Raw genomic sequence first — 25,740 nt, forward strand, 5'->3', positions numbered from 1 at the left:
CACATAATTGCCTCACCAGACACTTGACACGAGTCCACAATGTTAGAACGTGTTTGTGGTGTCTTATAAGCCCCATCTTAAGTCTTTTTTAATTTTAAATCAAAATATATATATTTATATAAAAAGTCTTTGAAATCAATTTAAAATTAAAAACTGAACAACTTAGGGTTGGAAGTGAGTAGAATATATATATGTTCGAACAATTTTTTTATAGAATTACTTTCTAATCTAAAATAGTTTAATCATATCACTCAAATAACTAACCTGCATAATTTATTTTTATTGTTATAGTTTTAATTAATTTCATGAGTCGAATATAATATAAAATTATGGAAATATATAATTTAGGTTGCACAGTTATAGTCAATTTTTTAAACTCGCAGAAACCACCCTAATCACTCCAGGTGTTGGACAAAACAGTAATATACGATTAAACATGCTCAAAAAAACTGTACTGCGTTTCTATCAATATTCACACATTTTTTGGTTTGGATGATCATATCAGTTTACAGTTTTCTGTATCTGGTTTTCAGTCGTCATCACCTCTGAGCTAGAGATGTGAACAACATCATTATGTATTTCTGATATTCATTCATTAGGCAAAATTTTAATAAGTACCCTTCATTATATTTTTGTTAAATAATATAACAATCTGCGGGAGCATTTTAAGATTGTTAATTAGTTATTAACGTTCTGCTTAAAAGAGAGAAATTGCAGACCCCATTATTCAGGTGTTTATGTAAATTGTAAAACTTGTTTACATATTATGGCTAGCCAGCTAGTTAAAAAAATGGTATGAAAAATTCTCAATGTACACTCATGATATTGGCTTTTCTTGATGGTATGTAAAATAATTTTGATTTCCCCTTATTACACTTAGACTATTGTATCATTTTATATTATACCCCAGCCCTCAAGTCCTGTTAAACAAACATTTATTCCGATAGATGTGGTATTACGATCTAGTGGTGTTGGTAAAAGATAGATGTTGGCATGTGTTTATGCATGCATTGATCTAGATCAAAACATAAAAAGAGAGACAAATAGTTGTAACAGCGGCTAACCTTTCTATTACTGCAGTGATTACCACCACCTTCGTTCTCCGCAGACGCCTCGATCGTTAGCGGAAACATAAATAGCAATGAGAGAGCTAATGCCGTAGTAAACTATGCAGACAGTATATGATTCTTGCTTCTTCACCAACACTTGCTCGGTTGCTCATGAATGTAGGTAGTTGATAAAAGCCAAGTTTTTATCGAGAGAGAGGATGTGCGTGCGTGCGAGCTAGTGAATATATAATGAGGTCCAAACACCAATAATGCACGAGCTCTAGCCCTTCAGAGTTCAGACAACTCCCTAAGATAAAGGGGACCTCCTGCAAAACATAAATATTTTATGCATAAATACTAAATATTTATGTAATAATATTGCAAAACATAAATACATACATACCTACATGGTACATGCGTGAAGCATAGCAGGCGACCAACTATACGTTGGCTTGGCTCAGTTTAAAACAGTGACTTGTCATTTAACGCGATTTAATAATTAATTCATAATTTAAAATATTTATTTGCATATTTTAACTTATTGATAATATATGAGTTATTAAAATACAATAAAAAAATAAAAGTAAGTCATTTGTCGACAACTTATAACTTATAAGTTATTTTTATCAAAAACAAAATCACTGAAAAAAGTATCTCAAACTAAAACTAACTTTTTACTTTTAAAATCAATTTATGGCCTAATTTTAATTTTAAGCCGACTACTAACTTATTACATAAACAGATATTTTTCAGTTTAAATCATCAAAACCCGAATTTTACATGTAAGCTCATCGTCTCTTGAGCCCGATTTTAAGTCTGGCACATTATTATCTATTTTTCGATTTTCGATTTTATGCATGTATCAATCTGGCACTTATCATTGTAAAATTTGTAATATATCTCAACAACATTCTGTCCCCTTAGTTTATATGGAGAGAAAAGGGTCAAAACAAACTCAAACAAACAAGAGGCGAAGAAACCTGTTTTGGTGTTCCCGAAAAACATGGATACAAACTAAGAAAAGTGTTCGTAGAAGACTGGTCCTTGCTAGTCAAATAAGTGTCTTAAAAAAAAAAATACTCTCTCTATCCCAAAATAAATGTCATTTTAACTTCTTTCACATAATTTGAGGTGTAAAAAAATCATACTTCTACATATTATTTTTTAAATTTGTTTTTTCAGAATAAAAGTTTAACATCTATATTTTTATTCAGAAAAAAAAAATTAAAAAATAATGTGTGGAAGTATGTTTTTCGTGCACCTTAAATTATGTGCCGAAAATCAAAACGACACTTATTTTGAGACGGAGGGAGTAGGTAGAAATTAGAAACAAGTTATAACTATAAGTTATTAAAGTGTTTGAGAAAGGAGTGGAAGTCATTAAACAAAAAGTTAGTATTCTCAATTTTTTATAAGTATTTATTGATATTTATACAAACTATATGAATAAATACTTCTACTCCCTCTGTTTTTATTTAAAGATCGTTTGATGACTTTTTTCACATATCAAGGAGAGTTGAATATGCATTTAATAGGAGCTTTATTTTACACTTTTGACCTTAGAGAATTTATGTATCTACATATAAACACATTTGAGTAATTAACAATTGAGGAGAGAGAATGAGGGCAGTGGAAGAAAAAAAGATTAAATATTGCATAGATCAGTGAGAACGTCTTTTAATTTAAGACATTTATATCTTCCTAAAAACCACTATTAATACAAAACAGAAGGAGTATTTTTATTTTTGATATTTGAATATTTAAAAAAATAGAAAAATAATTATTTAAAAAGTGTAACCTCAATACTCCTCTCTTCTTCTTTGTACAAGTATATTGAAAAAAAAATATGCTGTTTTGAATTCATTGCAAACTTCTTTCCAATTATATTCGAAATAAAAAGTAAAATTTTTAATTTTAATATTTAAAATATAAAAATTCAAGAAAATATAAACAAAAAAGATTGAAGCTGTTTGATTTCAATTCCTATCCTGTATACGTTGATTGATAATGATCGGTAAACTGCGATCGGGCTGATTGAAAATATATCAGGCCTGGTTTGATGATAAAAAAAAAACTGGCCCAATCATGAAATTGACCATGTGAATAAATAAATATTACCTACACAGAAAAAAGCTCTCAGTAGCTGGTACCTTCTTCCCCCAGTTGTTTGACGACGTCGTTTTAATTATCCTTTCCGACCATCTCTTTCATTACAAAACCCATATGATCCACCTCTAATCTAATTAAGACCTATCTATTCTCAATCTCGTATCTGATTCTCCTTGGGATTGGTGCCTCATAATTGGAACTCGATGAGTATCGAACCATTTAATCGGTAATACATATATGTTCATTTCTTCCTCAAATTACTTATATGAGTGTGTGTTTCTTTATAACTTAGATTTTAGTTTAATTGTATGTGTAGATTGGTGAAGCTGACAGCTAGGGCTTTTTATGATGATTTCACAACTAAAGGAGATAATCAGTCTAAATCTGGGAGGGCTGATAATCGAGGAATCGCTGTCGTTGTTCTCGATGCTCTCACTAGGTATTCCGATACTTGCCTTCTACTTATGTCTGTTTAGAAGTTTGTGGAGTAATGAGTCTGTAATTTTGTACACGAATGAAATAATTTTATTTGAACTCGTTTCCTAATTATAAATAAGTATTGTATTTCAGTTAAAGGCAAGTTCTTGTTATTGTTGATGTGTAGCAAGGATTCAAGAAGTTCGTTTGTATATATTTTGCATTATTATTTGGAGATAAGTTTGAGTGGAATTTGTAAGTAATTTGATTATGTTTAGAGAAGTAGATGTTAAGAATGTTATGGTGTAAGCTTTAACCTTCTTAGTTCTTGGCACATTTTTGAGTTGAAATGCTCAATCTTGTATTTTTAAGAAGTTGGGTTTACTTTAGAACAATGGTCAAGCATTTTTGACACGTGTTGCACTAAAAGCAAAACACATGTATGATGTAACTATATAATATGTGAAGATTGTATTATTTTGTGTGTTCAGCTACTATCAAGCATGTTATATATAGTGAATGCCGTTACTCATATTGTTGAAGTGCTATGCCCCCAGCTGTAGCATTAATGCATATATGATAACAATGTAAAGAAATGGTGTTCACCACTTCACCTAACTACGCTTGGGCAAAAAATTATAGACTGCTCCCTAGACTAGCTGCAGCAGTAAATTGGTTTGGTTGATAATATGAATTTTGTCTGGTTTATGAAACAAAACTACATATAATAATCATGTCATCAAATATGATATTGGATTTGCTTTAGTTTGAATGTTATTTGTGTTGCTCTATTATTTAAGGCGTCAATGGGTAAGAGAAGAAAATTTGGCAAAGGACTTGAAGCTGCATACAAAACAACTTCGCCGCACATTAAGGTTTTTTGAAGAAGAAAAACTTGTGACACGAGATCATAGAAAAGAGGTCAGTTATGTGGCATGTTTTGTCTTGCTCTTTGTTTTTTTTATGTAACACTATCTTTTCTAATATAAATTTCACTCTTATTGGTGCTCTATAAAATGGTAATCCTTCTGTAAGAAATTTGTTTTTGACACTGTTTTAAGAATTTATTTAAAAATTTTAGGACATGGGTGTTGTCTTGATAGTAAGTAACATATTCTTTTTCTTAAAAAAGTTTGAAGGTTTTATTTGTAGTGGACTGTCAATTGGAAATTCGGAAAAAATTTTGCTGAAACAATTACCTACAGGACAAGCAATTTGGTGGATTCATATCCTTGTTAATTTTCTTCTAAAATGTTAAGTTCTCTTTGCTAATCCCTTCTTTATGGCGTCCTTTAGCCCTTTCTGATCCTGTAACCAATAATTATAATAGATCATTACTCAATACGTTGCATCTACCACATCAGTACAAGTACATATTAGCCATGTATATAGGTTGCAAACAAATGAATGTTAGCAATTACCGTTACTCAATTAGTAAGCTTCTGTTTGGTAGTGCTGTTAAAAATTATTGTGTTGTCAGAAAAAGTGCTTGTAAAAATAGTTTTGTTGTAAAACTCAGTAGCTGTTTGGTGAATTTTTTATATATTTGCATATTTTAAGTTATAATATAAAAAAAATAAAAATTGATGAGGTTTCATAGTGAAATATATGACTAATTGCAGCAAAAACTGAAAAGCAGCTTTTTGTAAAAGCATGGGAGGACCTGCTTTTCCTAAAATCAGCTTTTGAGCTAAAAGCTGCTGTTTAGAACCAAACAGTTTTTCACCTGCTTTTTAGCAAAAAACTCTGTTTGGCATTGCAGTCTGCAACAGCAATGCCAAATAGTACCTAAGGCAGGAAAAGTAAAAAGAGAGAGTGAAGAGGAAGGAACGAAATATCATTTATCAAAATAAACTATTTTGTTGTTGTGAAGTGCACCTTCTGTGCCTGCATGTAGCTGAATACTGCAATGGTATATTTTGGAGTGTTGAGATATTTTGCTTCATGCAATGAATGAAAAGAGTTGATTTTATTCATGCAATTGAATTTAAATTAAATTCATAAACTGTGTTAAACTGTGGGTTGCAAGTGTGGGTATGGGAGTTGAGTTGAACCTAATCTTTGCCGTCTACCAATCTATTCCGTTATGAGAATCAGGTCACTTGGTGACTTGTTTGTAGGGAAGGGAGCCCTTTTTACTTCTATTATTTACATGATGTTCATTTTCTGCTAAACACATTAAACTCAAAAATTCTCATGTTTAAGGTTATATAAATTAGCATATCGATTTGCATTTTTTGTGGGGAGATCTATTAATTGCATCACCACCTCCATTTTCAAATTTTCTATCTCCAAGGAAAACGGTATAAATGGAAGTGGAATAACTCGCCAATATGAAATTATTAAGGAATTATTTAAATGAAGTGTAGTAATTAAGCTTTAAGAAACATTATCACACAAATGAAGAACTGTAACATGCCTACATTGATTGATAGCACCAGTTATACATTGCTACACTTCTGTTAGACCAATATATATTTATATATATGTTCTATAATTTGCAGCAATGCATGATATATTAGCCACTTTGGATTTCATTTTTTTTACAGACCGCAAAAGGTGCAAAAATATATAGTGCTGCTGTTGCTGCAACTGCAGACGGGCATCAAACAGGAAGAGAAGGAGAGGAAAAAGTAAAATTGCACACTCACTCATACTGTTGTCTGGATTATGCACAGGTTCTTGTTCGACTTCAATTAGAGTTTCATTTTTTGTTCATCATTTAGATTTTCCCGTTTACGTTATGGTTATTTTGGCCCCTTGTTCTTCAGAAATATATATACTACACTAAAAATGAGCATGTGAATTGGTGGTAATTTATAAAAAGGTTAATCGCTTGTATTTGTATTATATGCATAACTAAGCACACTCTTTATTTTACACCTTCTCAGTAATTGTATTAGTCCTTTATGACTATTTAATAATAAACAAAACAAAACCAAAAAGCCTGAACATTACTTACCACATACAATCCAGACTCTTTCCGGTTTCCAGTGAAGTTTTGTTTTATCATTTTATTTTGAGATTGATTTTAAGCAGTTACACAACTTGTTTTAGCAACCTGGTGTACAAGATTCAGTTTAGCTGGTGCGGAGCGATGTCAGGGCCTAAATCTAACTGATAACCAATATATGTTGGATTCATAAAGAAAGTGCATCTATGAGCATCATTTAAATTATCCAATTTTTTTAATTGTAAATTTCCGGAGACATTCTTGAACTGGGAAAATATTAGAAAATTTAACTTTAGCATGTGGGGCCTGAAATATAATCCAAAACCAATGGTTAAGGTAAAAAATTTAAATTATCTTTACTTGATAACCATAAACATCAAAGAAAACAGAACCTTACCAAGACTGGGAACTTCTTAAGTTCTTATACTGCTTGGCAGGCTAGACACCTAGTTTATTTGTTAATATTACAGCAGATATAAACACTGAAGATAAAAGTTTACTGGCTGATTGTTTTGGATATTATGTCGTTTCTGTGGGATTAATTTGTGTTGAGATAATTCTTGTGTTAATCTATATATTTCACTATTAGTGAATTAGCATGCGATTTCCCAGACTCCATATTGTCATATTTTAACTAGCGCTCTATTGCTTTGCCAACTTCGTTAGTTGCTGAGTTGGCTTAGAATAACATTACATGATGCAAGCTTTCTATTGCAGATTTACGATGTCGTTAGGTACCGTATGCATCGGATGAAGAAGAAGATAAAAGATGAACTGGATGATAGGAACACAATTCAGGAGTATATATGTCCAAACTGCAAAAGAAGGTGCGAGATTTCTTCTGTAGTTAATCATGCAGAAAAACAGGTCTTTGATGAAAAGAAAAAACCAGTTCTTTGATCTTATTGTTGTATGTCTGTATATTTGGTCAGATATACTGCTTTAGATGCACTACGACTGGTTTCTCCGGAGGATGAATATTTTCACTGTGAGAATTGCAATGGAGAATTAGTAGCAGAGGGTGACAAGTTAGCAGCGGAAGAAATGGGAGATGGTGATGACAATGCAAGAAGGAGGCGGCGTGAAAAATTGAGAGATATGCTTCAAATGTTTGAGGTGTGATTAAACATTTATGTTACAGTGGGTCAATATTATGTTTGTTTGCATGCTGTGGCAATATGCAAATAGTATGTATTAGAGCAAATAGTTGTCATACCAAAAATAAAAGTTATAGCTAATGGGTTCAAAAATTCACGCTTCAACCATCCCCACCTGTTATCTATAATTATAGCCAACCTCCTATGGATGACTATATTTGTCGATCCGCTACAGGTCTGTAAGAAAATCTGTAGGAAGATTACACATCATTATTACCATATTAAAGTGATATATTCTATTTATAACAATTCAAAATATTAATAACATACTATTTTTAAATTATAGCCAACCAATATAGCCAATACCATCGAAGCAAAATGTCTTACAGGTTGAGAAACTTTTAGATAATATCTTACAGGTCCAATTTAGCCAACCATTATAGCCAACACCGTTGGAGATGCTCTTAATAGGTTATTTAGTAAGATTTTTTAGTAACTTTTCGTACAGACTCCGTGCATAAGTATCAGTAATTATATTTTATATATATAGAATAACACCTCACCTTTGCTTTGCATATCAAAACTAAATTTGATTCATGTGTCTTGAACTTTTATAAATATATATATGCCACTATACTAGGACATATCTGTGGCTTTAAAACACATGCAGCTAAAGAAAAGGCTTTGGAGGATTGTGAAACACATGCTTTATTCTACTAAGGCTTTGGAGGACTTAGTAGAATAAAACACATGCTTTATTCTACTAAGGCTTTGGAGGACTGAGCTTTAGGTCATTTTCGACTTTAAGCTGAAAAATGTCTGTTTGTGTAACAAGCCAGAAGTCGGCTTAAAGTTAGAAATAAGAGAAACTGACTTAAAGCCAAAAGTTAATTTAAGGTACTTTTTTCAATGATTAAATTTTTTAAAGACTTTGTTATGATAAAAGTTACCCATAAGTCGTGAATTACTCATAAATCACTTTTAATTTTATTATTACATTTTTAATAATTTACAAGTCATTAATAAGTCAAAATTACTAAACAGACATTATAAACTCACAGATTATCACATTAAGTCACGTTAAGTCATAACTCACAATTTTAAGCTTAGCCAAATGGGCTTTAAGTGAGGTGTTGAGTTTTTCAATTCGTCAAACTTAATTAAATATTGAAAACTTTAAAATTATTTAAGGCCATAAAAGCAGCATCTGGAGCACTTTGTAGTGAACCTTTGTACCTGACTGAGATAAAAACTTTGATAAAAGGCATCTTTAGAACTTTATCGATATCTACTATGGCTTGCATGGCTTATTCACTGTAGCTCGCCTCAATAGTTGCATTGTATTGTTGCAGGAGAAGCTTAAGCCGTTGATGGATCAACTTAACAGAGTCAAAGACTTGACTGTTCCAGAATTTGGAACTCTCCAAGCTTGGGAAGTGCGAGCAAATGCTGCTGCACGTTCGGCTAACGGTGATGCTAATAGCAATGATCCATCTAAATCTTCACAAGCTTATAACGGAACTCCTATGCCATTCCTTGGAGAGACAAAGGTATACTGAAAATGCACTTTATTAGGCTTTTGTAATAGGGGAGTTAGAATATTCATTCTCCTTGCACATGTATCATTTATTAAAGCTTCTAATGAATAAGTGTGTGGAATTGAAATGCAGCATTTAGGTTGCTCTGTACGCTGCCATATGATGAATTTTCTATTTCTTAGTTTTTGCCTTTTATATTTTATGAATTGTTGCACGAAGGTTTCAGGAAAGCAAAAGAAATAGACATTCATTCTTAACTGTAACATTATGGCACAACCTGTCTCGGTAATCACAATATATGGCCTACTATCGCAGGTGGAAGTTGCTTTCTCCGGTGTTGAAGATAAAGGATCAAATATCAAATCCGAAAATACAAGTACACCAATGAAAGTTTTGCCTCCATGGATGATCAGGCAAGGGATGGTTCTTACCAATGAGCAGCGAGGTGAGGTCAAGCAAGAGTCAAATATAGAGGGTACTTCAACTGCTGCTGACCTATCCGAAGACAAGAAGTCAGTAGATCAGAAAGATGACAAGAATTTACAGGCTAGTTTAAATAACTTGATGCGACCTTTTCAGGCTTTTTTCTTTCTGTTAAATATCATCTCATGGTTCTTAATGGTAATCTTATAGGATGAATATTTTAAAGCATATTATGCTGCTTTACTTCAAAGGCAGCAAGAACAAGAAGAATCTATCAAGGTAGAACAGGAGTCTTTCAACACTACTGAGGGTTCATCTCGTCAAGTTGGCATGAAAGCTAAGCGTGAAGATTACGACAATGATGAGAGAGATGAAAATGTTGAATGGGAAGAAGCTCGAACAACAGGTAGATACTAAAAATCTTACCATAAAAAAATAAAAAATAAAAAGAGAGAAAAACAGAAACACATATAGCAAAGAAAAGAGTTGGTATAGTGAAGATGTGTTCATAGCGTAGTGGCAAGGCTTCTTTCCCCCTCCTTTATACCTGAAAATGTAATTCAATAGAAAATATGCAGAAGACTGGAAATACATTAGAATTGTTGAATAATCGAGAACTAACACACTTGTGCAGTTGTGCAACAGAGTGATATTAATAAATGTGTATGAACTTGTTTTCTAAGCTGGGGATCATTTTGTACTGTGGCCAAAATAGTTTATAAATAACCCTTTTTAAGGCCATTGACTGTGTTTTCCAATTTCCTTGCACAGGAAATACAAGCAGCACTTTTAAGGTGGACTTGAATGTTGAAGCTGATGCCTCAGGGGATGATGAAGATGACATTGACTGGGAGGAGGGTTAAAAGCAGTAGCCAATGGATGATAATCTTCCAAATTTTTATGGTCTTTGGCGTCAGGGGAGCACATCAAATTCTTTGGTTGAATCCTATAGCAGATTTCTTTGTTATCTTAAGTGACTCTTGCTTTACCTATGTGTAAAGTTTATCGCACAGTAAACTCAAGACTCAAAGTCACCTTGTCTTGCGTTAGATAGACATACTTATGGTTCATTATAGCTAATGCCAACTGTGATTAAACTGTGGTGAGGTGTAACCGGGGATTTTGGGACACTGGGACTTGGGTGAGGAGCCAGCTTGAATTGAATAGCAATACGGTTTGGTTCTGAATCCCTCCTAAGTAGACATGGCATCCATGTATCAGTAATTTGGAACTGCCCCCTACCAGGCTCCCATGCTCCTTTAGAGCACCTTTTTGGTTTGGCTAGCTTAAAAGTTTAGGGATTGCAACACAACTGTTAAATTTTATGCCATTTGTTTTATATGCTTGAGATTTTTGTTCTCTCAGTCTCATCCAAAGCAAAGAGTGGCCTAATATTTACCTGATTAAAAGTAATATGTATGAAATATGTGTGTCATAGAAGTAATATTTGGTTGAGAAGCCAGAACTAGAATGAATTGTCCGTTGACATTTTTATTGATTTCATCTTGAAGACCATCCATGCATGTATGTGTGGAATGTACATATAGGTAACTTCCTCATTTTACCAGTAAGCTACTTTTGTCCCGTTTTTCAACTCTTCAGAAATTGCAAGGTGACCTAAAATATAATTTGAATTAGGTAAACCGCATTTGTTTGGATGACATGTGCATCATACTGTGGAATCGCATGAAAATGGAGTATTGCAGTGGAGATTTTCTATATTATCCTCTATATCATAAATCACCAATTTTGTGAGTGTTCGTAACGGGCTGCACATCCTATCAATCATTTGACTATACGAAGTTGCTAGAATATCTTCCTTTGGCCGACTTGACTCGGGGTCAATTCATACATATTCTGACCTCAAATGTCAAGTGGAATTACGCGTAATCTCCCGTTCTTCGTTTTTTTCCTTTGGTGGAACGGGACAGAACTTATGATTTGCGCTTTCTATTTCTTTGACTCATCCTTTTACTTTTATGTTTGTGTTTGTGTTTATTATATGTATATAAATAAATGTTATTATTATTTGCAGATATTCAAATCAATTTACTTTCTAGATGGTCTTCAGTTTACTAGAGGAAGAAACGATGTATGGTATTCAGATTTTGAAATAACACAATTGTGCAGATTACTTTTTATTGTTATTATTCTATTAGTTTGTTGGGCAGAAGAGGTTGTTTTAAGGGAAAAAATTAACTAGTACTAAAATAGGTTACAAAATAAGTACCAGAATATAAGTGATATGTTTTGATTTGTGGTGTTTAATGTGCATGCGAGTTTCATTATAATACGTGGGGAGGTATCGGGTTAAAGTCAAGAATTTGGTTAAATTGGCATGGAGTTAAAGCCAAGAATTGGGTTAAATTGGCAGGGATTAATTTATAGTTTCTGATTTTTTGTTGATTGGTGGAATAAATATAGTTATTAATTATAATTAACTTAAAATATTTTTAATTCAATACTTTTATATATTTTTGAATCATTAGTTTCATTTTATATTGATAGTTTGCATGTAACAATATAACTGGAAATGAAAATAAGAAAAGTTGATTCCTTAAACTCATATTTCATACTCATGATATAAAAATCTCATGACTTTGTAGGTTAAGGTATGAATTTCTAGGAAAAAAAAACAACAGATTTGAAATAAATAAAATAGACCTGTTATCAAAAATCCCTGAACAAAGCAATCCTTATAAAGAAGGAGAATTATCTTGTATACTGTTTTTTCAATCTTATTTTTAAAAATACTACATTCTCCAATCTTATTTTCAAAAGTAATACCTTCTCTAAAATATTTTCAAAAATACTACCTTTTTGAAAATATTTTCCAAAAATACGGTGGTTGTATTTAGTTGCATCTGGTTGCATTCAGTTGATTCTATTGCAATCTAATGGCCCCGCCAGGGGCACACCATACATCCGTTGCAACTTACAGTTTTCAGTTGCATTTAGTTGCATATGAGGTTGCATTTAGTTGCATATGAGGTTGCATTCAGTTGATTCCATTGCAATCTAACGACCCCGCCAGGGGCACCCATACTTCAGTTGGAACTTACAGTTTTCAGTTGCATTTAGTTGCATATGAGGTTGCACGCAACCTCATATGCAACGGAAAACTGTAAGTTGCAACTGATGTATGAGTGCCCCTAGCGGGGCCATTAGATTCCAATAGAATCAACTGAATACAACCTCATATGCAACCATATATGCAGCTGAAATCCTGATTTCAAGTTCTAGTTTTCAAATATCATTTTCGACCTCATATTTGGAATCGATATATATATATAGTTAAGTTCTATGGAGACTACTTTTTTTGGAAATCGTGGAGACCATTTATGTTCTGCAAATAAAATATTGCATAAAAACATTGCAAAACTCATAATTTTGCAAACCATGTTATACAAAGATCATTATATCATTTAAAATCTTGAATATCATGTATGTTTTGCATGTAGAATATTAGAAAATGTTTTATCCTGCAGAATATGTTTTAGTTTGCAGAACATTTGTTCAATTTGCAGAACATACATATTTTACTTATTAAACATAGATGTTCTTCAATAATTTTATTGAATTAGTGATACATGTATAACATACTTCATAAAATAATGTATTCTACAGTATTTTGATTTGTAAAATTATGAGTTTTGCAATGTTCTTATGCAATATTTTACTTACAGAACATAAGTGGTCTCCACGGTCTCCAAAAAAAGTGGTCTCTATAGAACTTTCCTCATATATAGTTATGTATATCGATTCTAAAGATGAGGTCGAAAATGACATTTGAATTCTGAAACTTGAAATCAGGATTTGTAGTTGCATATATGGTTGCATATGCAACCACAGTATTTTTGAAAATATTTTAGAGAAGGTAGTATTTTTGAAATAAAATTGGATAAGGTGGTATTTTTAAAAATAATATTGAAAACGTGGTTATAAATAAAAAAAACCCTGTAAAGAATTGACTCGATAATAAACTGAGAACTCATCTTATAGATAAGTTTTAGAAAAGAATTTGAGTACTCTATCATTATTCTTAATTGAATTAGTATACCATTGCACATTAAATTACATGTAAATGATTAAGTTCAATTGTTTTCAGAAACAAAAGGTCATTATGTGTATTAAACAGATTCCACTTGAAATAAATATATAAATTAATCGTTAAGATAATCGTGGATATATTCTGTTCTGCCAATGTGTCCTTGTCACATAATAAGATACTCCTATCTCACTAGAATATCTTCCCCGGTTACTTGTGCTGAAACTTTCTTTATATCCCGCTAATATTCAAATATAAAAAAATCGTAAAATTACCAAGAAAAGTTTCATTAAACTATTCAATTAATACCTCAATCAACACACATTGAGGATTTCATAGTCAACCACTATCACCTAGACCAGAGGATATATCCAACTAGTACTAAAATTCTCACCAATAAAACGGTCACCGGCTATCACCGGTCACTCCCGTCTCATAAATACCTCAATCCCATCTCTATTTCTCCGGATCAAATTATTTTCCAACGAAATGTTTCGCAAAACGCCAGAGCATCGTCTGGCCGTCGCGGTACGAGGTTCAGTAACCTCGCTGTGGTCGTTGTTAACCAAACACGCTTCAAGAACTTCGAAGAAGCTGATGTCGAGTATTAAAACCAAGTCCATCCAGCTGCGGCGGAAGAAAAGAGGCGCCGGCGAGGACTACGACGGCGGCGTGTGGCAGAGGACCATCTTGATGGGCGATAAGTGCGAGCCGTTGGATTTCTCCGGCGTTATATACTATGATCACGACGGGAACAGAGTGAACGAGTTGCCTAGGGCCAGTCCCATGCCGAGTTACTCTTTTAATTCTCGCAACTCGTGATTTCGTAATACTTGTGCTTTGCGTTTGCTAGAGTGCGGGTGCCTAGTTGTTCATATCGGTTTTTTGTTTTTATTTGGCGTTAGAAGAAGAATGTAGAAGATGCACATATAATGTTTGGTTTGAAATGTAAAATTGTTTGATTTTGGTAGTTTCGTCTTGTTCAATGCAAGTGCAATCCTTTTCATAGTAATTTTGTGGTGCCGTGAAGAATGATTACCGGATTTGGCGAAGCGTTTATTGCTCACAATGAGAAGTTAACTGGAAAAGTTTGATATGTCCGCATGAGATAAATTACTAATTTATGATTAATCTATGATATAAGACTATAATCATGACTCATCTTGTTGGTTTCGTATTTACTAGTATTTTAATATGATAAAATTTTTATATTTAATATTAATATGAAATTAAAAATATTAATAATAAATAATATGTGTTAGCAAACGTGACGAAGACAAACAAGAACATGAAAAATATTTAGGAACGGAGGTAGTAGGTTAAAATATTATTCGACTAACCCAAATCTGCAATTGGGTTATTTAGCTCAAAAACTTTTACTCAGTTAACTAAACTAATATAAATTTGTAATTAATTAATTGAATTAATAAAAAATTGTATTGAAATAACAGAACTCATCCTTAACTTGCTATAAAAGTAATCTATACTATCTATACTATACTATAATAAGCCAACATGGGTATAATTTGTAGTCCAAGGTTTTAGTTATATTTTTTGGTTTGGTACTCTCCTTTTGGTACTACAAGTCTACAAATGTGGAGTCTATTAGTATTATATTGTTAAACAGTTTCAAATACTAAAAACGCTCATAACAATTCATTGTCATGTAATATTTCATTAAAAAAATTATAACGATGTTATAAATAAAATTATAAATATATAATTTTGAATATCTTTTTTAATAAGAACCTTCATATAACTCCTTTTTAACTTTAACGTGTTCTATTTCAATATAAACACGAACCATTACATAACCCTTTCTAACTCTAATCTTAAAAGTTATTGTTGTCAAAAAAACCAAGATTACAAAATTACGTTAAAATTCGATTGATTAGATTACTGAATCTTTCAAAGGTATTACACGACCGGCTATGTTTGGAAAAGATTTGAATTTTCTGATTTTTTTTAATTTTAAATCTACGTGTACTAAATTCGGATTAAATGTACTAAAATCCTGAGATATATATATATATATATATATATATATATATATATATATATATATATATATATATATATTTGGATTTGTCCATTTTCAAGTAATCGGGAGAAAATATAGTCAGTTGAATAATATAATTTAATTAAAATTCAGTCCATTAATACTAAAATACTAATAAAATGATGTTAAAATTGAAATTATAAATAATAAATTACGAACTATATACCCGCCCGTGCTTCGCACGGGTTAAAGGCTAGTACTATTAAAACCGAAATATTAAAAGTTTGGTCAGTCGGTACGCGGACTTTTATATGGACTTTATAATTAGCGGGCTTCAAACAAAATTAGTGGGTTTCAAACAAAATATAAACAAATCAAAACATAAAACAAACATACGATCAAAACAGCGGGCTTCAAACAAAATTAATGGGCTTCAAACAAAATATAAACAAATCAAAACATAAAACAAATATACAATCAAAACATAAAACAAATATAAAACATATTTGACTATACCAAAATTATAGTCAAACCTTAAAAAATACTATATTATTAAAGTCAAAACAATAAAAATTTGATCGATCGGTACACGGGCTTTTATGCGGACTCTTATAATTAACGGGCTTCAAACAAAATTAGTGGGTTTCAAACAAAATATAAACAATTCAAAACATAAAACAAATATAAGATCAAAACATAGAACAAATATAAGACCTATTTGACTATACCAAAAACTAAAATCAAACTTTAAAAAATATATACGCATCTATCTATACTATACTATTGAAGCCGAAATATTGAAATTTTGGTCAGTTGGTACTTGGGCCAAAATACGGGCCTATCTATATACCAATTATCCTTTTTAACTAAAATATGTTATCTTTTTTTATATTTTCCAAATAAAAAAACTCTATTATTTAAAATACCATCAACCAACATAGTAATTACCTTTTTAACTAAAACACATTATCTTTTTTATATATTCTAACTAAAAAAACGGATCTTCTACTATTAACATGGGCTACATATATCATAATTTTATTTTAACAATAATATTAGTTTACCATTATATACTTATATATAATAAGCGTAAGGGAGATAATTTGGTCGCATGATCATATGGTCCAAAAGCTTATCATCCGTTGGATCGTATATTGAACAAATAAGCACCTTTAGATTAGAACAAAATTAACTTCTGTTCTATAAGACAACTAATATCTACTTGCATGTTTATAATTCCTTTTCTGAATCCAAAACAAATTATGTCTTTCACGTGTTTATGGATTTTTTAATCCAAAATAAATATTTCCTACCAGTTTTATTTGTGGAATCATATAAATCGCACCGCCACAATTTTTTTATAATTTATTTTAAAATTAATAAGCCGGATTTACGTGAGGAACGAATACAAAAAAACTTTTTCTTAATCCAAAATAGATTCTACCTTCTTATTGCATGTTTATGATTCCTTTTCTTAATTCAAAACAAATTATGTTTATCAATTTTAATCTAGAACCATATAAATTTTTTGAAAATATTTAAATTACATTATAATAATTCTAATATAAATAAATTTAAAAATATAATCTAATATGAGTTGGCGTAACGTATTCTACTCAAAATATATTAAAATTTGATAAAAAGAATTTAATATTTTGGCATTGATACATGCGACAAAAGGAATGGCCTGATTACAATAGTTTATTTGAAACCATTAATGGTTGTGATGGTGTATTTACAACAGTTCTAACTTACAAACAAATCATAATTTCGAATTTTATTTTATTGAAAATTTAATTTATTATTTATAAATTAAATTTTTTCATACCATTTAAAATATATTAAAAAATTATAAATAATTAAAAAGCTCTCGTGCCTTGCACGGGCTATAAGCTAGTATTATTATAAAGTCAATATTTAAATTTACATGAAAAGTATTTATCTGCAAGATTTTGATATAATCTTTCCATTCATACGGTCGAATAGTTTATAGCCTTTAAAAATTTAGAAACTCCCTTTTATAAATCGATTTGGATTATACAATACAGAAGAGCAAAATAATTGACTAATACTCCCTCCGTCCCACCCAATTGTTTACATTGGGTTTGGGCACGGAGGTTAAGAAATATGTATAAAGTAGTGAAAAAGAGGAAGAAAAGTGGGTGAAGTGGTGGGACCCATCGATTTTTAATATATAAAAGAGAGATAGTGGAGTAAAAGTAGTGTGAAAAGGAAGGAAAAGTGATAAAGTGGTGGGACCCATTAACTATTTTGGGAAAGTTTTGTAATGTAAAGAAATGGATGGGACGTCCAAAAGAGGTAACTGTAAAGAACCTGGTGGGACGGAGGGAGTAATAATATACGGGTCAGTTTGGGTCTGACCGGAGGAATAAACCCGCCGATACCGCCTAGACCGATACATTGAGAAAATATATAAACCGCACATAGATCAAAAACCCTAGAAATCCAATTCTTCAATTTGTTCATCCTCGCTCTCCAATGGCTGCTTAAAATTAAATCTGTAAAATGGCTCTCTCTACTTTCTTCTCTCACAATCATCAATTAAAAACCCCTATTTGTCTTTCTAATGGATCCTACTCGTCGAATTTCCCGGGTCATCGACCCCAAAATCCGTCATGTCGGGTTTTTCGCTCCACAATCCCAACCCGGACCCTCCGAGTCGCCGGTGATGATTCCGCTGCCGGATATTACGCGCGCTATTCAAGTTCCGGTTGGGGACTTTTATCATCGGCGATCGGATTATGATGTTGTGCGTGTAGGAAGCTATGATCCTAGTGATTCGATGTCGAGTCGCAACGGGGATGGTGAGTTTTCCGAGGATTCGGGGATTTGGAAGTTGCCAATGTCACTTCCGAGTAATGGATTAGATAAGTTGGCTGCTCGGAATTTCCCGTTTGGAGCCAAAAAGAGTCCTCATGATGGTACTTCTAAATTTCGAGTTTTCGTGTTTCTATTTTGTATTAAATTGTTTATGCTACTTTTATATTTGTTGTTACTATACTATCTACCACTCCACTTTTGTTGTAGTTGCTTTATATTTGTTGGCAAGTGCTAGAATTGCAATTGCTATATATTTCCATCGTTATTATGATGATCCAAGATGTTACTATTTTTATGTATTTAGTATTATCATCACTATTAGAAGCTCATATTTTTTTAGAATCAATCTTGGGAATGGTACTTTGGAGTAACTAATAGATACTTTTTTAGTAGGTTGTTTTGAGATTAAGTTGTGTATTACAAAATACAGGCTGTATTAAAATTACACATAATTTAGCCTTATATCTGCGTTTGAATTGCTCCAGTGCAAGTGTTCATGTTTTTTCCGATTCCTCCACATTTCATTTTGGGACCTGTTTACTTTCTAGTTACAAAGCTATGTTGTATGTGTTTTTCTAATAGAAAATCTTGATGTTGCACGTAGATTTTAGAAAAGTAACAGCAAGATAGTAGTTTTTCAGATGATGAAACATATTAAACTTTCTAATCAAATGATGTGTTGGGCATCTGCTTGTTCCTAGTCCTTTACTTCTATAGATGTTCAGACAACTCTAACTGTTATTTGGAGATACATGTAAGTACACCTTTACCATTAAGTGGGGTGATGCATTGAACTCATCAAACAGCTCTGTTATGTATGATACACATGTTAATCTTTTTGTTATAAATTGGATTAGTTGTGATCGTAAAGGTATGTATAATCTGCAGATGAAGATGGTACTCCACCTGCTGAAATGTCCTCAAAATCAGATCCAAAGCCACATAAAGGAAAAACAACAAAAGCTGAAAGGCGTGCTTTGCAAGAAGAAGCTCAGCGAACTGCAAAAGCTGCTGGAAAAGGATTAAATGGTTTGTGTTTTGACTTTAGAACACAAATATCTGTTTTGACTGGTTTTGTCTTGCATGCCTTGTAATTTTTGTAATCCGACAATAATAACTTCATATTTGTACTGCAGCAAAAGATGACTTTTATTTTTAATATGTTTTCTTATCTCTCAGTTATGTATTTAATATTTGAGAAGATAAAGCTTTTGGAATTTGTATTGCACACGTGTCTTTATGATATATCTGCATTTTTGGATCTTGAAAATAACATGTATTGTAATGAAAATTTTTAAAGAAATTATACAGTTATAACAAATATTTCACACAAAATATTAAATGAAAGAAGTTCAAGAAAATTCCTTACATGCAAGGGTCACAAACTAATACATACTACTTTTATATGTATGAGATGTTTTATGTTGCACCTGATTTCATTTTGGCACGTTCAGAAGTTCCCAATCTTAATTTTATACCATGTGTGGTCTCTCAGCCTACACCGAACACACAAGAAGCATTTTGATGGCCTCAGAATCTTATTGCTATCTCTCCTTTAACTGCTGCATAAAATCTAAATCTCCAATGTGTATATCTCTGTTATTCTCTCACAATTACCGGTTCTTTAACTTGTCAATCCCTGTCTCCCTCTTAAAATTACCAAATCTATCCCGTCGCACTTTCCAGGTCATTGACAGATCCGGAACTGCAGAAATTTTTTTTGCACCACAAGCCAACTGGTCCCTGCAGATTCACCTCTGCTCTCCACCTCTGTCGCTGGTGTTGATTTTGCTGGCACTTCATGAAGTGCTGTTTTTGGCGTCTCATTATCGGTGGTTGGTGTTTGATTGTTTTCAATTTAGGAAGCAATTATCTAACTGATTTGTGCCGAGTTAGATTGGGGATGGTGGGTTTCCTGAGGATTTGGAGAATTGAGTTGGGGTGAGAAGTGGAGGAAAATTGCCAATGTGACTTCCTACTAATGAATTGCTTATATGGTGTTAGGAATCAGTGAGTTTGTTACTAGTTTTGTAACTTCTTCTGAGATTTTCTGGTTTAAAAAGTGAGATATAAGCGGATATAGCAGATAAGGAGAGATATTATTAGTGATTGATTGCAAAAGTAAGAAGGATTAGATGAGAAATGAAGATGAACAAGGCATAACTTGTAAAGAACGCTAGGGTTTTAGAGTGAGAAAGCAGTTCTAGAGAGAGAAGCAGTTGGTGGTAATATATTCCATTTCTGATATTTAAAAAAAAAAAAAAACAACTGAGACATTTATTTATAGCCTTCACGTATTTTAAGCAATATGAAGCACTGAACTGCCTTCCCTGGTACTCTACTAATACCAACAGTCTAATAAGAAGAGTGCTAATGCAGTTAGTGCAATCCTAACATATGGTAGCTTAAAATTTGTCGTTGGGAAAGAGTGTTAATTTTATGATGGTGGTTAAACTATCAAGTGTTTTGTTTTACATATCTGCTGTTTGTATAGCTTTTGTTACTGTGTTTTCGGTGTGTTGGATCTATACATATTTTATGATAGTTATCTGTAGTGACTAGTGAGTTTGTTTTGAAAGCTTTGCAGTGCTTTATATTATCTATCTGTTGATATATGTTCTGGATATGAACATTACGGATACGGATGTACCTATATCTGTATCCGTATCCGAGATTGTTGGATATGGATGCAGATATTTCGAACGAACGGATGTTGGAATATTCGACTTATTAATTTCGGATACGGATACAGATATTTCGAATGAATGGATAGTGGAATATTCAAATTATTTTTTAGTACGTATCTGTTAAGTTTTCATCACACGCTTTGTTTTAAAAAATGTGTCTTTAACCTGCAGAAAAAGGTGATTCACCTGCTCAAATGTCCATGAAATCAGTTTTAAATCCATCAAAGGAAAAAACAACAAAGGCTGAGAGGCGAGCATTGCAAGAGGCTCAACGAGCTGCGAAAGCAGCTGGAAAAGTTTCAAAAGGTCTGTATTGGACCTAGAATATTCTGTCTTCCTTCTGTATCTAAGTTAGTTTCTGTTTTGAATCATTTGTATTTTCTAGTATGCGCTCTCTTATTGTTGCAGGGGTTTCTCGGATTCGGGGCTCTTGTTTGCTCCCTAAATTTGTGGCTTATTATTTTTCTCGGCTTTCAGAGTGAATGTATTATTAGACATGTCCTATTTTTAATGGATCTAATTCTTTCCTGCTATAGATGGTTAGATAAATGAAGTTGGTTATTTATTAAATTTAAAGGGTACAAGTAAACCTGTTTGATTGATTTAAGGTAATGTTTCAAACTTAACAAACACTATTGACATGTTCATATGGCATCCTCCATTTCTGTGTGGAAACTTGTACTGGTTGAGAAATAATGCTCATTAGTTAGATGATGTATTACGGCAGAAAGAGATGGTGATCCACCCACTCTTTTGTTCATAAAATCTGATGCAAAGCGTCTAAAAAGATAAAATGACAAAAGCTGAAAGGTGTGCGTTGCAGGAGGCTCAATGAGGTGCCAAAGCAGCTTGAAAAGGCTTAAATGTTCTGTGTTTAACTTACTTTAACCTTAAATTTAATGGTTTCTTATGTAATCTTTTAATTTTTACATATATAATAAAAATTCTTATCTTTACTTTGGTGGAAGATGACAAGTCTATTTTATATGCTCTCTGTCTCTTTGATAGATCTAATATATTGAAACAAGTAGCCAAAATTTGTAATAAAGTATATGTCTTAATCATTCATCTGCTTGTTTAAAGCTGAAAGGAAAATGTCTTCTGCTGCTGCTACTGGAAAAGAAGCTTCTGTACAGATTGGTGAGGTAGTAAAGAATTCTAGACAAAAGAAAGATGTTTTAATGGCATCGTTTGAGAAGACAATAGGTAATCGACCTCCAGAAAAAGATAGGAAGAAAGATGTGCCCCCCTCTCGCATGCAGTTTGATGATAAAAGCCGGGTGGATAAAGCTAAAAAGCATTCTGTAGTCAAACAAGTTGAAGCCAGAAATAGGGTTGATTATTTTATGCATTTGCCTCAATATGAGCGTGGAACTCAGCATCCTGATCTGGAGACTAAGTTTTTCCAACTTAATCATATTCATCCTGCTGTGTACAAGGTATTAACTTATATAAGATAGTTCTATGTTAACAAATTTATATATAAGACTAACCCTGATCTTAGTGTGATTTTAATCACTTTTGTAGGTTTAAGCCATATGATCCCAATAGTTACCTAGGTCTCCCATGGTCACCGCAAGTGACATGGGCAAATTTTTTTGTGATATATTATTGGTATTTTAAGTGACATACTGACAGTCATTTAGTTGTAATATGTTTCAATCTATCAAAATTATGTATGTAACTTCTAGTTTCACAATGGCACAATAGTGAAGCAAACATAAATACTTTTTTTTCCAAGGAACAATATGTTGCGACTTATTTCCATTGAATTTCAAGCTACGAAAGGAAGTACAAAATTGGTGAAACAAACAGGACTTTTGAAACAAAAACAATACATTATTATTTTGTTATATTTACGAGCAATATTTGATTTCAGGTTGGATTACAGTATTTAGCTGGAGATATTACTGGGGGCAATTCTCGTTGTATAGCTATGCTTAAAGCATTTCAGAAAGCCATAGAAGACTACTCTGCACCACTGGAGAGAACTGTTAACCGAGATTTAATAGCCAAGATCAATAGTTATGTTTCCTTTTTGATAGAGTGCAGGCCCCTCTCAGTAAGCATGGGAAATGCAATTCGATTTTTGAAGGCTCATGTTACTAAATTACCCCCGGAAATCACTGTTTCAGAAGCAAAAGCCTCCATCAGTTCAAACATAGATCGTTTCATTACCGAGAAGATTGTACTCGCGGATAGGACTATAGTCAAACATGCGGTTAAAAAAATCAGGGACGGTGATGTTCTACTTACATATGGTTCATCTTCTGTTGTTGAAATGATTCTTCTACAGGCTCATGAACTTGGCATAAGATTCCGTGTTGTTGTAGTTGACTCGCGTCCCAAGCTTGAAGGTCAAGCACTAATCCGCAGGCTGGTCCGAAATGGTGTGAGCTGCACATATACTCATATAAATGCGATCTCTTATATCATGCACGAGATCACAAGAGTCTTTTTGGGGGCTGCTTCAGTCTTGTCTAATGGAACAGTGTACTCGAGGGTTGGGACTGCATCTGTGGCTATGGTTGCACATGAATTACGTGTACCAGTCATGATATGCTGTGAAGCATATAAATTTCATGAGAGGGTACAGCTTGACTCAATCTGCTGTAATGAACTAGGTATGCGCTACAAACTATAGAGTATAATCACTGTTGTATACTTGCTTAATATTCTCCAATATTCTTTCTATTATGCCTTAGCTTTGTAAGATGTTTGTAGGCGATCCAAGGGCTATAACTATGGTTCCTGGGGAAGTGGATATTCAATATCTTGATGATTCAGTCAAAAACAATGGTCTTCAACACCTGAATCTACTGTAAGCCATTTCTTTCATATACAATCAAAAAGTGGAATCCTCTTTTAGATACTCTGTTTTGCAACTCTAGTACCTTTTAATATTCTTGACATTTGTTTTGTGTAATTGGAACAGGTATGACGCGACTCCTTCAGATTATATATCTGTAATCATCACAGATTATGGCATGGTAAGTTGATTTGAACCTTATATATTTTAAGAAGTAACTTGATTTGTTGTAGTGCTAGTGATCTTTATCATTGCTTCACTAAAATTATTAATCTCCCCCTTAAGTAAAACAAAAGATAGGCTATACACGTGTCACTCCCACCTTATTTGCTATACACATGTCACTTTCATATTTTTTTGCCTCAAAAGTTACTGCTCATGTATCATATCATCTTCCACTCATCTATTAAATTATTGCTGCCTTCTTCCCTCTAATTCTCTCTTCTATTTTCACTTTTCACTAGTTTTCTCTTATTTTCCCATTTCTCAATCTTTTATATTTCATAAAAAAACATATCAATCTATTATTTACATTTGTAATTAAAAAATGTTTATTATTCTTTTTAAACATGCGTGTTACACTATTATATTTTGTATATGATATCCTTAATTTGGTTAAAAATCTTATTTAATCTATTTGATCAAATATTGAATGTAACAATAAAAAACTACAAATAATTATATAATGATATTACTTACTATATGTCACTTAAATGTCATAAAAAAAGTATAATATATATAACAAATTGTCTTTATTATATTTTATAAGTATATGTGACATTATTGATGGATATTTTTCAAAATAAATATGATATAATCTCGCATCGGCGAACATTGTCAAAATATGTTTTGTTTTTTTAATAAACAACTAAAAAATGTTTATGACTTAAAATTTATTTTTAACAAAAAATAAGTTAATATATATAAATCTAATGTATTTTCCATCTTCACTACCATGCATGATAGAACATAGTTTTTTTATTTGATTAGGCCTTTATGTTTGTCCCAGATAGACACAAACCCTCCAGAGAGTCTATGTAGTTCGGTGCCCCTTAAGTCTTTTTCTGAACGTCCAGCCCTTTTTCTAAAGTTTATACCAATTTACCCTCACAGATTCATAGATTTCAGTTGTGTTGGCCGAAAAAGTTATTTCAGTTTGTATATTTTATATTCACTATAGCCCTTTTGACTACAAAGGAAGGTAATGGACAAGGGTATAGTATCTCCTGAATATGTAATTTATCTTTAAAAATGGACACATCTTCTTCTGTGGTTCTCTGTTGGATCTAGGCATCAGTACAATATATAATTCATCATAGAAGGTCATACTAGTGTTAAAATTTAAAACATCTTTCTTTTTTTTTTTTTTGCAGATCCCAGCCTCAAGTGTTCCTGTGATTTTACGAGAGTATGGTGGGGAATATCTTTTCACATGATAATTACACATTGTTACCGTAATAGTTATTCCAGATATTAGCTACGGCTTTGTGAGATAAATATGTTAGCACTGAAAAATCATCCCATAGTTTCATATATACAGTGTATTTTTTTTTTCCAGCCCCCGCTGAATTATAAATATCATAGAGAGGGACTTAGCTTTCTAAATTTCAAGATATGATATTTTGATTGATTCTTGGATAAATTGCTATTCTTTAATCAGTATATGCTGTGATTTTGTACAAAGAGATTGTTAAGAATTAGAGTTTGAAGTTTGAACAATTAATTGGTATATAATTAATTGAATCGTTGTTTGATGAACATAATGTGGGG

General features: G+C 32.3%; 2 protein-coding genes across 2 annotated transcripts; both read left to right on the top strand.

The window, feature by feature from the left end:
• The first annotated feature begins 3,126 nt into the window (after window positions 1–3,126).
• On the top strand, window positions 3,127–10,950 carry LOC108219576 (uncharacterized). The gene is made up of 10 exons (XM_017393083.2): window positions 3,127–3,384; window positions 3,475–3,597; window positions 4,376–4,496; window positions 6,125–6,253; window positions 7,246–7,355; window positions 7,461–7,644; window positions 8,978–9,175; window positions 9,479–9,709; window positions 9,797–9,992; window positions 10,358–10,950. The coding sequence occupies exons 1-10, from the start codon at window positions 3,362–3,364 to the stop codon at window positions 10,447–10,449; spliced, it is 1,407 nt and encodes a 468-aa protein (XP_017248572.1). The 5' UTR covers window positions 3,127–3,361; the 3' UTR covers window positions 10,450–10,950.
• Window positions 10,951–18,024: 7,074 nt separating this feature from the next.
• On the top strand, window positions 18,025–25,653 carry LOC108219461 (uncharacterized). The gene is made up of 8 exons (XM_017392926.2): window positions 18,025–18,575; window positions 19,363–19,503; window positions 21,333–21,467; window positions 22,245–22,600; window positions 23,041–23,785; window positions 23,886–23,982; window positions 24,097–24,151; window positions 25,344–25,653. Exons 1-8 carry the CDS (start codon window positions 18,221–18,223, stop codon window positions 25,404–25,406), a joined length of 1,947 nt encoding a protein of 648 aa, XP_017248415.1. The 5' UTR covers window positions 18,025–18,220; the 3' UTR covers window positions 25,407–25,653.
• The last annotated feature ends 87 nt before the right edge of the window (window positions 25,654–25,740 follow it).

Source organism: Daucus carota, chromosome 4, assembly GCF_001625215.2.
Source record: "Daucus carota subsp. sativus chromosome 4, DH1 v3.0, whole genome shotgun sequence".
NCBI classification, from domain to species: domain Eukaryota; kingdom Viridiplantae; phylum Streptophyta; class Magnoliopsida; order Apiales; family Apiaceae; genus Daucus; species Daucus carota.